Source organism: Punica granatum, chromosome 2, assembly GCF_007655135.1.
Source record: "Punica granatum isolate Tunisia-2019 chromosome 2, ASM765513v2, whole genome shotgun sequence".
NCBI classification, from domain to species: Eukaryota; Viridiplantae; Streptophyta; class Magnoliopsida; order Myrtales; family Lythraceae; genus Punica; species Punica granatum.
The window spans coordinates 22,941,994-22,958,095 of record NC_045128.1 but is presented as its reverse complement, the minus strand read 5'-3'; the positions used below and the strand labels follow the sequence as shown (position 1 = coordinate 22,958,095).

Here is a 16,102-nt window from a genome sequence, read left to right as displayed (position 1 = left end):
CTTATTAATTATATAACGAATTCATACAAGTTAATATTTTAATTTTTTTTATTTCTTAAGAAAATCACTATTAAATTCTTCCGTTTTTCTTAATTGTATTTTGATTATCGTAAGTGAAAAAGAGTGAAGAGTATGAAACTTGCTTTATAAATATGTTGAATATTAATGAGAAAAGGTCGTTAGAAAGGACAAGCATTATGACGTGGAGAAAAATAGAAAAATAAAAAAGATCGTTGACCAAGACGAAAAATAAGGAATCAAAAGATTATGGAAAAAGTTATCACTTATCCAAAAAAGATCGTAGAAAAAGTGAGAATTATATTAGGGTTTTTGATTAGAGGATAAGGAAACACCAAAAAAAAAATTATAACGAATAAGTGTATGAAATGTTAAGTACATGAGTTTTGGGTTTTTTTTTTTTTCTGTGGAGAGTTTTGGATTTTTATTTAATCTTAAAATGGAGGATGTAATTGATGTACAGGGACCAAATTGATGCAAGTTGACAAAATTAAGGACCACGTTGATGCAAAAAATAAATTAGAGACCCGATTGACATAACCTGCAAAAATTAGGAACCAAATTGCGTATTTACTCTTTCTTTATCGTTTCTTTGCGTTCTAGGGTTAGGTTTGGCAACGCGACCGCTTCCTCTCTCTTCGTCTCCCCTTACGTTGGTCGGTCTCGCTTTCTTCTACGCCGTGCTCTCTTCCACCTCTCGCCGGCAAGCTGCCTCTGCGTTCTGCCCTTCTACTCCTGGTCTATCTTCCCCTGCTGGAGCCCGGTCTAAGTTGCTGCATATTCCTCCTTTCCCAGGCGGTGAGCTGCTGCCTCGACATTCACTGATTACTGTGATTTGCATCGATCTAGTTTTGCTGTGGATTTGTTGATTATGCCTAGCTTGAGTTTATTTAGCTGCTGCCCTTTAGTCGACGATGTTGGGTCACTCTATTTTGGATTTGTATTTGGATTTAGCTGATTTGTTGATTATGAAGTTATGTGTTTGGGATTCTTAATTGCATTCTGCGAGTCAGAGTCGTGTGCGTATACGATTTTGTGGTTTTGCTGTTACCCTTTGCTTATATAATTGTTCTTTTACTTTACCACAGTGGTTGGCCATGGCGGAAGAAGCTGGCCAGTTTATAGTTAGGCAAACTCGTGGCACTGTCTTGTGCTGCAAATGCGGCGTCCTTATCACAGCAAATGGTCCAAATATGTGCGAAAAATGTCTGCGATCCGAAGTCGACATCACGGAAGGCTTACAGAAGCACGTGATTATCTCGCACTGCCCCGAGTGCAATAGCTACTTGCAACCGCCGAGAACGTGGATTAAAGCGGAGCTAGAGTCGAAGGAGCTGCTGACTTTCTGTGTCAAGAGGCTCAAGAATCTCAACAAGGTGAGGCTGGTCCATGCCGAATTTGTTTGGACTGAACCCCATTCCAAGAGGATTAAAGTGAGGCTGAGGATTCAGAAGGAGATTCTGAATGGTTTCATTGCGGAGCAGGCTTATGTTGTTGAGTACGTTCAGCAGGAGCACATGTGTGAGTCGTGTTCGAGGATTCAGGCAAACCCTGATCAATGGGTCGCAAATGTGCAACTCCGGCAGCATGTTTCTCACAGAAGAACTTTCTTCTATTTAGAGCAGTTGATCTTGAAGCATGATGCCGCGGTTCATGCCATCAAGATCAAGCAGATGGATCATGGCATTGATTTCTTCTTTGCTAATCGTAGCCATGCTGTGAAGTTTGTGGACTTTATTGGGAAAGTGACTCCTGTCAAGAGCCGTCATGACAAGAAGCTCGTTTCTCATGACTCAAAGAGCAATAACCAAAATTTCAAGTATACCTTCTCGGTTGAGATTTCTCCGATTTGTCGAGAGGACCTCATCTGCTTGCCTCTAAAGGTTGCTGTTGGCCTCGGGAATCTCGGCCCTCTTGTTATATGCAGAAAGGTTACGAACAGCATTGCTCTATTGGACCCGCTCACCCTGAGGCACTGTTTCTTAGATGCCGACCAGTACTGGAGATCTTCGTTCGAATCCCTACTTACTAGCAGGCAGCTCGTGGAGTACATTGTCTTGGATGTGGAGGTAGTCTCGCCCGAAGTTAATATTGGTGACTCTAGATACACCTTAGCTGATGCCCAGGTAGCTCGTGTCTCTGATTTTGGGAAAAATGATACAATTTTCAACATCAGAACCCATCTGGGCCACCTCTTGAGCCCCGGTGATTATGCTCTCGGGTACGACCTCTACAGGGCAAACATCAACGATATGGAGCTTGAAAGGTACCGAGGTCTCATCCTTCCAGAGGCAATCTTGATCAAGAAGAGCTATGAAGAGAAGCGCCAGAAAAAACGTGGGAAGCCTCGATCTTGGAAGCTGAAGTCTCTCAACATGGAAGTGGACGAGACCAGGAACAGGGAGGAGGAGAAAAAGGATGTGGAGTATGAGGAATTCCTGAGGGATCTGGAAGAAAATCCCGAGCTGAGGTTCAACATATCGTTGTATCGGAACAGAGATTACCAGCCCTCTATTGCATCTACTGCTGATGGCGATGTGCCTTCGGTTCCTCTCGAGGAGTTACTTGCTGATCTCGATCTGAGCGAGGATGAAGGTGGAGATGATATGACAGAATGATTTACTTAGATTTTGATCATGTTTATCTGAACTATAATATTTCTGAGCCTTTTTTTTTTCCCTTAAATTAATGTTCTGAGGTTCTTCTGTTTCTATAGCCGCTTTTATCTGTGCACAAAATATGTATCTACAGTTTTGGGGAGCAGTTTTGTCTCAGTTCTTGTTATGAGGTGCTGCAGTGGCCAGGATATAACATATCGAGACGTATCATGTGGAGTTATTCTCGTACTCGCGAATCACAATGCATTTGAGGAACTTCGGTATAAGACGTGACTATAAAACATGACTTTTTTCAGGGAAGCTTAATTAGAAGAAGATATAGGCCTTGCTCCAAAATCTATGGTTGCTAAAGCAGAATCTGCAAGTGAAGCAGGGTACTTTGAAAAGTTTTGATTTTCTCATGCATATAGGCTATAACATTTTCTCATTTACTGTCCTCGAGTCAATAAGTGAGGCTCTCGAGGTACAGTTTTTCCTGTCGTCGACAGAAGCAGAAATCCATTGGTGTGGTTGCTTTGTAACTTATATTGTCCTATTTACTTCATCTGGTGTCGAGGATTATGGGAGCTGATGGAAATGATCCCTACGATGTCATGGGAGCGAACCATATCATGTCCGCGTATAACACTATGAAGAGGAGGTACAATTGGTTGCTCCAAGAACTTGCAGTTAATTTACCCTAGTATGACATCTTTCTGGAGAAGATGAACTGATGGTCTTATAAATAATTCGAGTATCTACTTGGGAGCCTTAGACATCTTTACATCCAATGTGATTTGTGCATACTGATATATTGCTTTCTTCATGAACAAGCCAGTGTCCCACACGACATGGTTTTGCATATGAAAAACATGTGGAACCTGCTTCAGCGTATATAGAGGTGAATGGATGCAACTGAATCCTAGGTTGTCTTTAATAAAGTTGGCTTTTGGTCTTTTTCCTGTTTCCTCTGATATGGGTATTTTTCAGAGACACATTGTGGTAAAGCAAGAGAACAGCAGCAGCAGCAGCTGCAGATGCAATGGTTGTAGTTGACCCGTCATGCTCAGCTGCAGAGAAGGGACTCCACTCAGCCTCCGGCGCTCTCAGCTGCAAAAAATGTACGATCGAAGAGAATATGAAACTGTCAAACCCAATGGATTTTTGGACCACCCAACCTCTTTTAGATGCAAAAATGGCCCTAAATGCATTCGATCTCATTACTGAGCAACGCAACCCAACTCAACGATACCTGAACAAAATAATGATAATATTGAGTCGTAGCATCAAAAGGACAGATAAATCCACATTGTAGAATCACTCACAGCAGCAAGAGGAACCAAACATAAATGCCAAACATATGAGAATGGCACTAAATATAAATAACGCCAACAATCATGATCGACTTTAAATGTCAAACATATGATAATGACAGTCGTTTTACAATTATCTTACTAGCCATAGCAGCAAATATATATTTTTTCCAAATACCTTTTCATTAGCTCCAAAAAAAGCTCTAAGTTTTTTTTTTTTTTAATATAAAGATTTAAAAAAGGAGGCCTAGAAAATTAAAATAAATGCAAAAATGGGGTGAGAGAGGCTCGAACTCTCGACCTCAGGATAACTCACTGAAAGCTATGAGACCTACGCGCTAGCCACCTGCGCCACCACCCCAATCTGTCCTGTGCTTTTGACAATTTATTGATTATCTTGCCTAATGAATATTCTTGGTGCTTTTTTTAAGGGTGAACCCTAGTATTCTGAAGTCCCGATTAAGCACTGATTAATCCAGTTAAGTAAAGTCGGGCTACTCAGGAGTAAAGCTCTCACAACATGAATTTTCTGCATTCAGAGGTACTAGAACCCGAGACATTATTTAAGCGGAACAATCGTCAAATCGCTCGAATCAACCCGCGTTAATATAATTAAACCAACTCGAGACCTTGTTTAATGTGGATTTTCCTCGTGGTTATTTTAAGAATTGGATATAATTAATTATGTAAAAAGGCTTAAAGTTCAGTTGTGATTAAATATCTATCCTAACTAGATGAAAGACCCATGCATATTTGCTGAAAGTAACAAAACGATAACATTATCGAAAACGACACATAAGCAATATGATTTGAATAATTAATGTGAGAAACGTATTTCATCCCATCGTTTGCTCTGCATAATAAGCAGTACAACTTGTGAATTTTGTATGTTTTATTGAAAATATATTATTAATATTTAGCAATTAACTGAAAAATATCATTTTCAAATAACGTCAACATATATACATAGGCTAATACAACTTTGGCTCGACAATATCAAAATATACGATAGTATTTTTATATATTTATTTTGTTTTAGAACTACTATACGCTCAAATTATTAAATCTTTAGACTCAATCTTCAATATACTAAGTTACATCAAAATAAATAAAATAAAAGCGTAGAAACTAACAACATAACTACAACGCAGTTTTCTACCACCAAATCCTATTTCCTATAGAAACATTTGATGGATATACCAACAACTAAGAAGTTCACAATTAACAAAATGAAAAGATCAAATTCTAACCATCCGTCCCATAAATTCATCCATCACATATTTTTTTTGCGTAAAATTTTTTAGTGCTATTGCGGAAACGAAGGTCTACAATTAAGAAAATTAAAGCAAAATTTATGCTCATCAAGTAGAAATGGAGGGATCATCATCCCCTATATATTGGTTTGGTCTCCATGAGTTAGTGACTTTTGAGTTTTCACGAGTTTGAGATATTTTAGTTTCCGTGAGTTACGTGACTCTACGACTTTTAGACTTCTAATGATTTAGGAGCTTTTAAATTACCATGGTTGAGATAGTACCACAGTTTACATCTGTCGAGTCTTTATTAGTGGTGATTTGAAGAGTCACTAGCCATAGCTTAGGATCATCCTATGTGTCACACATTGCACCGCTTTTAATATCATATATATATATATATATATAGATACCTCAGTGCTCCTAGTGCTTAGGGATGCTAGGCTTCTAAACTACCATGAATCCATCCTTGGGACAGTAGAGACTATATATATATATATATGTATGTAGATGTTTCAAAAGTGCCAAGAAGCAGCCTTAACGTTTCAAATGCTTGCTAATTTAGGCCTCTCTCAATTGTGTGTGAAATCTTATGGTATTTTATAACATGACAAATGCCACATGACATCATTGATTTACAAAAAATTATGAAACTACCGAAGAGTTTTGGAAATTATGGTCTGTTTGGTAGGCGGGAATGGACTTTTCGGTTCCGGACGAATTCCATACAGAAGGCCCATTCCTTGGTTTGATGCAGATTTGGTGTCAGGATGGGCTTTCCGGATTGGACATCAATCACGACCGATCCGGGACAAATTTTCAATATGGTGAAGTAAGGATTCTTCATTCTGGGTCGACTCTTGATAAACCATGTCCAATAAAGTTACTGAATTACCAGATTTGCCCCCAGCATCTCATTAAATTTTCAAATGATTGCCATTCAACAAGGGCACTGGTGGCAGCCGCCGTAGTCGCTGGTTGACAGCAGAGCTGGACTCCGATGGTCCGTCTCGACACTGAGAAGCCATATCCAACCTCCTCGTGGTTGGATATGGTCTCACCGACGAGTATTAGCCTTCTTAGGAGAAGGACGACGTGCTGAGCTCGCGAACTCGAGCCTCACCGGTAGAGGCAAAGCCTCTCCCTGAGCCCGAGAGGCTCGCCCTGGGCTAGTTACCGAAGATGTGCTGACGGCGTATATATATATGTAGAGAGAGAGAGAGAGAGAGAGAAATAGAGGGGGTGAAGCGGCAAAGACGGGGCGAACAGACACATAAGCGGCTGGCCAGCGGATATGGCGAGGGATCTCTGACCACGCATCATTGTCGTTGTCCATGGCTGGCCGGGAGGCGGCTGCCATGTGAGGAGAGTGGAGAAACAAGTTGGCTGAGCCGGTGGCTGCCTTACTTTTTTGGCAAATAGGTTAGATTGTTATTTTGCAGAAAAAAAGAATTTGGGGAAAAGCAAATTAATTGAATATATGGTAATTTTTTGAAATTCTGAAATAGGAGGACATTTCAGTCATTTTATATTGTATGGTTGTAATTCCATTTTAATTCCACATCATTTCATACTACCAAACACCCACATTGACCAATCTTATGTTCCTTTAATTCCCTTCCTCATCTATTCTTGTTCTTTATTAATTCTCCGTCAATTCCATTTCTCGCTATCAAACGAGAGAAAGCCTCATCAAAATATTTGGTCAGGAGGAGTTACTTTCTCTTTTTTTTTTTTGAGATAAATAAGTAGGAATTACTTACTACCATATCTTAATCGAGGTTGGAGGAGGCAGAGAGAGATTGGGATATCTACCAGTAAAGCTACCCCCGACCCCCGGCCGACTCCTCAAAGGCCCTAGTCTACTTTTAGTTTTGGCTTGGTCTTTATTCCTAAAGTTGTTATTATGTGTCCCATATCATAATTGATTTATGTCGTCGCGGTTGAGAAAAGTTGCCATAGGCCACCTCGATCTATGGCAAGATTGTTGGAGGAGGCAAACCCAATCATTGACATCAATAGGGATTATGATGAGTCCTGACCCCAACCCTTGTTAGGTTCGGGTAAACAAAATTTAGGCCCGAAAAGATTGAGTCGATTGGTTCGGTTAAGTTTGGGTTTACCCCATTAGACATCCCTACTTTGGAGAGATGACAGCAGAGTTGATTTTTGGATTAGGATACAAAGTTATTATTTATTTATTCTTTCGTTTTTATGTAGAGACTGAGGCAATTTGGTAATGTCAAACAATGAGGTGCTTAAATATAACGATTATGAAAGCTAGATTGCCTTGCCTTGAAATTGACTCATAATAAATCTAAGCAATGGAGGCCCATATTAGCCAAAATTCAAAACTAGAAATTTTTTTTTATGCCATGAATGAAATGTCAAAATAGAATTTGAATTTGAACCAAACCTCAGGCCGTCTTGCGCAATTAGCCTTAAAAAAAAACTACTAGGATCTTAAGGGCCGTGTGTGGTAGGCCGGATATAGGGTGGGATGGGATTAAGGATCTACTAGGATATAATTGTTAAGAGGTTAATCCCAATTAGGGGTGAGTTAAGAGTGGATTGGGATAGCATTTCATTACAAAGACTAAAATATCACTGCTCTTATTTCAAAATTTCAAAAACCGCCACTAGATCCCATCCCCTGGGCTGAAGGCAAACTAATTGGAGAAGGGAAGGGGCAGTAGGGGCCTTAATGTTGGCCACCACCACCTCATGTGAGGTCACCGACGAGCAGTGGCGGCCGGCGTTAGGGCTCTCACCACCTCTCTCCATTAACAATCACATGCAGTGGTTGTTCCTTTTTGAATTTGTTTTGAATTTTAAGATATTTTAAAATAGGGTAAATTGCATTGGTGGTCCAAAAAATTTTCATAATGTATCAAGTTGGTGCAAAAAGTTTTTTTGCTACTTGATGGTACAAAATGTTTCAAAAGTGTAACATGATAGTACAAACCGTCATCTCGCCATTGACGCCGTCAAACGATGCTGACGTGGTCGAAACAGTAATCCCTCTCCTTCTCTCTCTCTCTCTCCCCTCTTTCTTCTTCTTCTTCTTCGATTCTCGTCCCGCTCCTCCTTTCCCTCACCCTGTTCCCGAAGAAGAAGAAGAGGAAGAAGAAGAAGAAGAAGAAGAAGAGAGAGAGAGAGAGAGAGAGAGAGAGAGAGAGAGGTTACTGTTTCAGCCACGTACCTGACACGTTTGCGCCATGTCAGCGTCGCTTGACGGCGTCAGTTGCGATTTGACGGTTTGTACTATCATGTTACACTTTTGAAACATTTTGTACCATCAAGTAGCAAAAAAAACTTTTTGGATCAACTTGATACATTAGTAAAACTTTTTGGACCACCAGTATAATTAACCCTTTAAAATAAAATACTTATGGATGTACCCGTCTTTTCCTTTTTATATCTCAATCCTAATCCTTGGTACATCCAAACACTTGATTAGTATATTTTATATCTTTAGATTTCAAATCCCACGTCTTCCCACCCCATCTCTATCCTTAACCTGACGACCAAATGTATTCTTGGTGAATGCTAATCCATGTCAAGGAGAGCTTGACACGTAGCCATTTGTTTTTCTTTTTTTTCCTTTGTCATCCTTCAATTTTATATTCAAAAATTTTCCATGAGCTTGTATTATTTTCATCTTTCATTCCTTAATTACATTGTTGAAGTTGTTGTAACTTTTATATTAATGTCCGTCCTCCTAATAATATGAAAACAAGCAATATATATTTTTTTATTCAGTAAAAACTCAAATTTTTATGTTAAGTCATGATCATATTAAGCTTGTAGTATTATTGACAGTTTTTTGCAATAATTTTATATCATAGGTATGTATTCATTATATACAATTTAAAAATCGCCCCATATTTACAGTATGTTCGACCTTCTACCCATCATGTCCAAAATTATCTAAAGTTGTGAAAAATCATATGAAATGTAATAAAAGTGGAAAATATAATCATATATTCATATATAGTATAAATTGGATTAGTGAAAATTTAAAGACATGTATATACCACACAGTTTGATTAAATAAACCTTTCTTAAATATATATATATAGATATATATATATATATATATTTTTTTTTTTTAATAAAGTCCTACTATAGAAATTTTTCAAAAAAAATCGTTTACAAATCAAAGTGAGATTGCGGCTTTGCCCCTAGTATCAATGATTGGAGACTCCATGTCCAGGCTGAAAGGCATCAACGACTCACCACTTGCACTCTAAAACTTGAACATATTCAATGGCTATAAACCAACAACTTTCCTATATAAATTTGTTATGTCTTTATTTTAAATGACTTTATTCATTTACTTAAGGGTTCATTCCATAAACATCTTTAACACCTCATTAAAGGACATTGAAATTCCTTCATCTGAGGGGTCACTCGGTTTGCGAATTATTAGATTATCATGAATTTTAGATTGCAAGGAAAGTAAGCCTGAGAATATCATATTTCTAGGAATATTACATTTCTGTGTTTGGTAAAATACAATGTATTACTGGAAAAGTGTTGACACCAAAAATTTGAGCCTGATTTTTACACGTATATGCATATGCCCAAAAGAGAGTAATCTCTAACAATAACATAATGATGAAACACCCGAGACATAATTAGTGTACAAGAGATTCCGAAAACTTCTCTCGTCTAGGCCACTGTTTTCCCTTCGCAGACGTCACATACCGTATATCCAAGGCCTTCACAGTAAGGGCAGTGCATTCCTTCACCGACCCATTCCAAGAACTGCAGAGAAAATTGAAATGTGAGTGCAAAGATGTTCAGGTTTGGGAGGGAATATCCTAGGAGGAAATATCTTGAAAACACTTCTAAACCAGTATTCAGAGTAGAAATATCTTTCTACAATTTTTTTTTTTGCTGAATAAAATATCTTTCTACTTGTATTCTCAGATATGATCAAAATGAAGGGAGAGGTTGCAGTATCAGAGACATGTTGGATCATCAAACAGCCATTGAGGTCTGTTTCTGTCCATATCCTAATCATTTTCGAAAAGAAGCTTCGCAGAGCAGTTTAGAGTTTCTATTTTCGAACAAGCCAGAAAGCAAGGAGGCTATAAAAAGTTATCTGCAGAAGTTTCCAGTTTTCTACAATTAGATAAGTCCCAACTGTCTGCAGATAGGTACAAGTGGAGCAAAACAATCACAATTAATGAATTATAAAAAATGTAAGCATCACCACAAAACATAAAAAGACAAATCCTTGTACCTGTGGTTCGATGTTCGGCTCCCCTGTTCCGTCACATTCTACAACAAAGATAATGCAATATTAAAAAATGAAGTTGCTCTGGTATGTACACATTGTATGAAATATGTATTTGTCAAATCAATCAATGAAAATTAATTGTTCAAGCCATAGCCACAACTTCTATTCAACTTCTGGATAATTCAGTACTTTAACTAGCTGACAACCCTTAATATTGTCACTCACCCTTAATTCGTCACTTGACTTCCACTAGAAGCAGGAACACAATCATCCAATGCATCCAGTAAATATGCAAGCAATATATAAGCATATTTTCGCAATAAGTTATCTAAGTCACAGGTTGCATGCGTGACCAATACGAAGGTCTTATATCTCTAAACTAATGACCCATTGCTAATCCTGCTTTTAACTTTGTCAGTAACAAACTTGAACCAAAGAAGTCAGAGACTATAAGATATGATAAGTGGCTTACTCCTGGGCAAGGTCTTGCATCCATGAGATGTCCCCAATATCCTACCCCTTTAAAACAAATGGAGAAAAGAAAGAACTAAGCAAACCTGTACACATTAAGCGGCCCTCTCCTCTACAGGCAAGACATTGCGTTGTCGATTTGCTGCTCCCCATTTTCATATCCTGCTTATCTCTGCCAACGAGCCTAGAAGGTTCTTCCCACCGGTTTTCTCCAAGAAGAAAAACCCGCTGTTGGGATGCCTCATTCTTTGTGTTACTCTCTTTAACAACTCTTTGGTCATTCTCCGATATTCCCGTAATAGAAGAAACAGCAGCTCCATTGGCACCTCCCTGTGAAAAGGCACAATATTTTCCCTCACAATCACAGAATAGACGGTCTTTCCGTCTAAAGGCAGGTAAAATCAGAATGAAGAGAGTAACTAATCATACAAATAGAAATATGACAAAACCATGATAACCTGAAATGCTCACATTCTTATCTGATTTCACAAAGGAGTCAGCACCCTGAAGTTGCCCAAAGTACAATATTTCAAGGAGCTCTGTGGTCATTATCCCATCTTCTTTCACGCCAATTGAGGCCTACGAGTACCATTACATATGAAGTATTTAAGGTAAACAAGAGAGCAAAGTGACAAACGGGGCAAAGATTTTGTGAAACAGGGGGAAATAGCTGACTGTATTCAAGATCCCACTGATATAAATCAAAGCTCATTTGACTTACCTGCCAAGTCTTCACTGCACTTTCGGTGCCACTAGAGAAGTTGCAGTATTCCATATCTTCCTCGCCTGAATAAAATCCCAACTTCTGCAATGCTTCCTGTCATAATCAGAAATTCCAGAGTTAACAAAAATCTTGATTATTATTATTACAAATGAATAGCAACAGCACTAGAGCAGATCTAAGTATAAGGACTAAAAGTTGAATTTGAAAGGACTGCCAAAAGAACTACATTCTGCCTCATAGTTCAATTTAGAGTAGGTTGAACTCAGAGCAGCTATGAAACAGAACAAATGGAGATATTCTAAGTTATTTGCATGCGTCACAAGCCATTCCCTCATTTGCTGCATTCTTACTGAATATTCCTCATTGTCATGACAAGGAAGAATCACGTAAGAATTCTTTGAATAGTAAGACCCTCAAAAGAAAGCTTTCAAAAGCAATCTAATAATAGACATCAAACTAGCATACAAGAAATTCGTTGTAAGTATTAGTTTGCATAGAAGAAGTGTTTATGCATACCACTCTACAATCCATTAAAGAAAATAAAATAAATTAAGGAACTGCATACAGAGTGTTCTTGAAAAGGAAATGGAAGAAAAATCCCACTACTTAGAGCCAACCATGATGATTATATAATCATATAGTGCTGCAGTTGCACGAACTTCTCAATATGTATATGTTGGGGAACTGGCAGAAAGCAATTACTTTCTAGTTAAGGCATCCATTGAAATATGCTAAATTAACTCGAACCATCACTAACAATTTTGTTTCCTCTATTATGTGATTCAGTTTTACATAAGATTCCCTTTGTTTCATCGAATAAATCACCAGGAAGTTTGTGCTTGTCTCACCCTTATTAGGACCAAGCAAAGCTGATCAAATAGAACTAAAAGCAAAATCGAACACCAATAGCAGTTTATTCATGCTAGTTCTAACCTTTCAGCATTTCATACAGAATTCCTCTATGTGAAAGCAACCGCATCCCTCTAAATACTAAGAAGAAACCACATCCCTTGCCTACAGAGTAAACCAGAAACAAAGGAATGTAAACTGGGAAAATAGAAAAGAAAGTTCAATCTGAAGCAAGACTATACTATTGACATTTATCTTAGAAAATGCATGGAAACTTTAGAGTGAAAACAAGCATTCAGCTGTAATTCGTGGAGGTGTGTCACATAGCTAATCCTTAATCTTTAAAGCATGCAATGTTATCTGGAAATGCAAGTCTATTTATTGATTCTATGTAGCAATACAAGATAATGTCTTACTTTGTTTCCCTTAGATAACAGCCTCATTTTTAAAGCCCAAATGGCTAAGCATCCTCATGCGAAACTCTCATTTATGAAAACAGTTGCTTAAGAGATTCCACAAGTTTGAACAAAACACATTTCTTTTCTTGGTTCGGTGTAGTGAAGATCAGGGACACACAAATCAAACACCCTTAAAATGAACAAACACCTAGATGAGCTACTCAACATGAACAGCAAGCTCAGAGACCAGCCAATGAGACCAAACAAAGAAACCGCAAAAACTCGCCTTTTGTGCAATTTGTTAATAGAAGGGCAAGCAGACCTGCATTGATTTAACCTCGTCCCCTTCCGCTCCCACCCTCAGGGTCCTCCTATCGGAGCTCTTCCTCTCGTCTCGTTTTTTCCCTTCATTGACAACTCTAATCACTTTCTCCTCTACCACCGCCCGCTCTTCCACCGACACCTCTTCGCCCTTCCCTTCCAAAACCATACCTCTCCCGACCGACCCGCTCTCAGCTATCAAGTTCTTCTCCTTCAAGACCTGCGGTACGTAAACCCGTCTAAAGTCAGCAAATCCAGCTCAATTGACCGCATCAAAAGCATAAGCAGAGCAAGCAGCAGGGCTACCTCAATGGGGGCCTGGCGCTCCAGAGCTTGGACCCGGAGGCGCAACTGGGCGATTTCGACGAGGAGGGACTCGCGCTCGCGGGCCCAGCGACGCTCCTCGCGGAGCCAGCGCTGCTCCTCCCTGAGCCAGCGCTGCTCCTCGCGCAGCCACCGGGACTCCTCGAGACTGTGACTGGGGGTGTCCGGCGAGGAGGACAGGGGTGGGACATGGAGGTGGGTGGTGCTCTTGTGGAGGTGAAGGTGCAGCGACGGAGCGGAGATGGGGAAGGGCGAGGGGGCGGAGAAGTGGGTACGGTGGCTTTGGTGGAGAGAGAGCGTAGGGCTCAGTGAAAGGGAGAAGGGAGGAGGAGGAGACATGGCGACAGAAAGAGAGAGAAGGAGGAGGAGGAGGAGGAGGAGATATTTTGTGATATTTGGGATTGGGATTTGAACCACACAGGCACAGGTTCAGTTCAGGGAACAGGTGGCGGGAGATGAAGATCGTTCTGGGGAAAAACAAAATTCCATTTCTGGTCCTCAATCTTTCAAGTATTCTTTTATTTTCGTCCCATTTCTTTTTGTTTATCTAACATTGTTCTCGATGTTATATGTTCTGCTCGCTTCTGTGCCAAGGTTTGACTTTCCAAATAAAGCAACAGTTTGTTCTGGCCAAAATAAAAAGTTATTCTCGAAATTTAAGATAATAAAAGATAAATAATTATATTTTTTTGATCCACTAATTTTGCTTGCTTTTCAATTTTGATTGTCTCTCTCTTTTTTAGTTTTCATATTGTATATTTGTATAGTTTGTTGTTTTAATTCTTTTCTTTTTTTCTTTGTTCGTACCTTTTATTACCTTTTTTTTCTGTTTTTCATCTTATTTTTTTTGGATAAATGGTAGATTTCATTAAATCAAATTTTGAATTTTTCACCGGACCAAACTGTTCAAAAGTAAACAAATAGGCAAAAATGAGATCACTATTCAAAAGTAGAAGAGGGATGGGCGGGAGATCACTATTCAAAAGTAGAAGGGGGGGAGGCATTTAATTTTTGTTCTTTGGATAAGATTAATTTGAGAAGGAAAGCAAGGGAAAGAAAATTTTATATAAGCCAATTGACTAAATGCCCTTTCATATCTTAAAATGGGGCAATATAGTTTTATAAAATTTTAAATAATTTCGTTGATTATATTCCCTTCAAATTTGGGAGAATTAAAAATATAAGATCTATAGGAAATGAAAATTTTTTTTCTATTACAAATGAGGTATAAGGCCTAATACAATGAAAGACAAATCCTAAATAATTAATAAAGTGACACGGATAGTTCCACTAGATATCGAACCTGTAACCTCTAGATCAACAGGCGAGAATATGAACTACTGCGCGATACCTTTTTGATTGAAATGAAGAGATTTTGATTCCTTCCACCCCTTTCCTTCCCTAAGATTTTCAAAGCCAAACAAGGCTCCCCTCCCTTTCCCTTTTCGTTTACCAAACCAAACAAAAATGTAAGTAAGATCAAAGAATAAGTTCTAAGCTATTAATAAAAGAAATCCTAAGCAGGGAAATTATTCTCAATTTGACCTTGGCAAGAACTCTCTAAATGATGTTAGCAATTGAAGATGCTGCATAGTAGAAAATTCTCTTGTTTCTCTCAAGCTAAACTTGCTCCTCAGGTCGTCTCTTAACTAAGTCAGCTGATAATTGCCTCCAATGGGAGATCTTGGATTCGGTATGCAAGGTTGCTTTTCCCACCCCCACGTGTTTGCGATTGCCCAAGCGGGTGGTCTTAAATTTTTTGTGAGGTCGTTCATACTGGGGTAGCCTCCAATGGGAGGTCTCTTGATCGAGATCAACTCCAGCGGGAGGTCTTTGTTGCGCCTTCAATAGATTTTTGTTATACCCTCAATGGGAGGTCGCTTGATTGAGGTTGCCTCCGATGGGAAGTCCCTGTCGTGCCTCCAATGGGAGGTCTTTCTCATGCTCTCGATGGGAGGTCTGTGTTATGCCTCCAATATGAGATCTTTGTTGTGCCTCCAATGGGAGGTCTCTGATTGAGATTGCTTCCAATGGGAGACCTTTGTTTATTTATATTAAAACTTAATCCCACACTATAAGATCTCGAAGGTAACACCCTAAATGCCTGACTTTAGTAAGTTCTTGGAGGCAGGTTCTTCAGGTTCGCGTGGTGTGTGTAGGTGAAATGTCAAAACCACACGTTGTCACGTGAGGGCAGGTGTTGAGAGTTAATCCCATATGGAAAATTCGAATAGAAAAATATGAGTTTATAAAAGATTGGATTTCACAACTTATCCGTTCGAGCTTTTAGGTTGAAGATGGGTCTAATTGCTTATAGGGCTAGGTTTTAATAATTGAGCTATAGAGATTAAATCCAATGAGAGGTCTTGTATGATCAAATTATAGAGATCGCCCTTTGATAAGAGGTCTTTAACTAGCTAATTTTGGAGATTATCCATAATGAGGGGTCTTTATAATGATGTAATTTCACATGTGCTGTGTTACTTATGCCTGAGCTAAATTAATGCTTCCCTATGAAGTCCCCATCCTATAGATTTATTTGGTAAGAAAAGCATGCTTTATCTTTAAGCTTTTATTATGTATGAG

At 38.9% G+C, this 16,102-nt stretch overlaps 2 protein-coding genes across 2 annotated transcripts; one reads left to right on the top strand and one right to left on the bottom strand.

Annotated features, from left to right (window-relative positions):
- Window positions 1–604: 604 nt before the first annotated feature.
- On the top strand, window positions 605–2,846 carry LOC116196992 (60S ribosomal export protein NMD3). Its single transcript, XM_031526973.1, has 2 exons — window positions 605–816; window positions 1,107–2,846. Exon 2 carries the CDS (start codon window positions 1,116–1,118, stop codon window positions 2,634–2,636), a length of 1,521 nt encoding a protein of 506 aa, XP_031382833.1. The 5' UTR covers window positions 605–816; window positions 1,107–1,115; the 3' UTR covers window positions 2,637–2,846.
- A 6,785-nt stretch (window positions 2,847–9,631) lies between these two features.
- LOC116197962 (protein disulfide isomerase pTAC5, chloroplastic) lies at window positions 9,632–13,919 on the bottom strand. Its single transcript, XM_031528248.1, has 7 exons — window positions 13,499–13,919; window positions 13,194–13,412; window positions 11,622–11,717; window positions 11,372–11,479; window positions 10,987–11,230; window positions 10,433–10,470; window positions 9,632–9,951 (listed from the first exon to the last, which is right to left on the bottom strand). The coding sequence occupies exons 1-7, from the start codon at window positions 13,853–13,855 to the stop codon at window positions 9,856–9,858; spliced, it is 1,158 nt and encodes a 385-aa protein (XP_031384108.1). The 5' UTR covers window positions 13,856–13,919; the 3' UTR covers window positions 9,632–9,855.
- Between the last annotated feature and the right edge of the window lie 2,183 nt (window positions 13,920–16,102).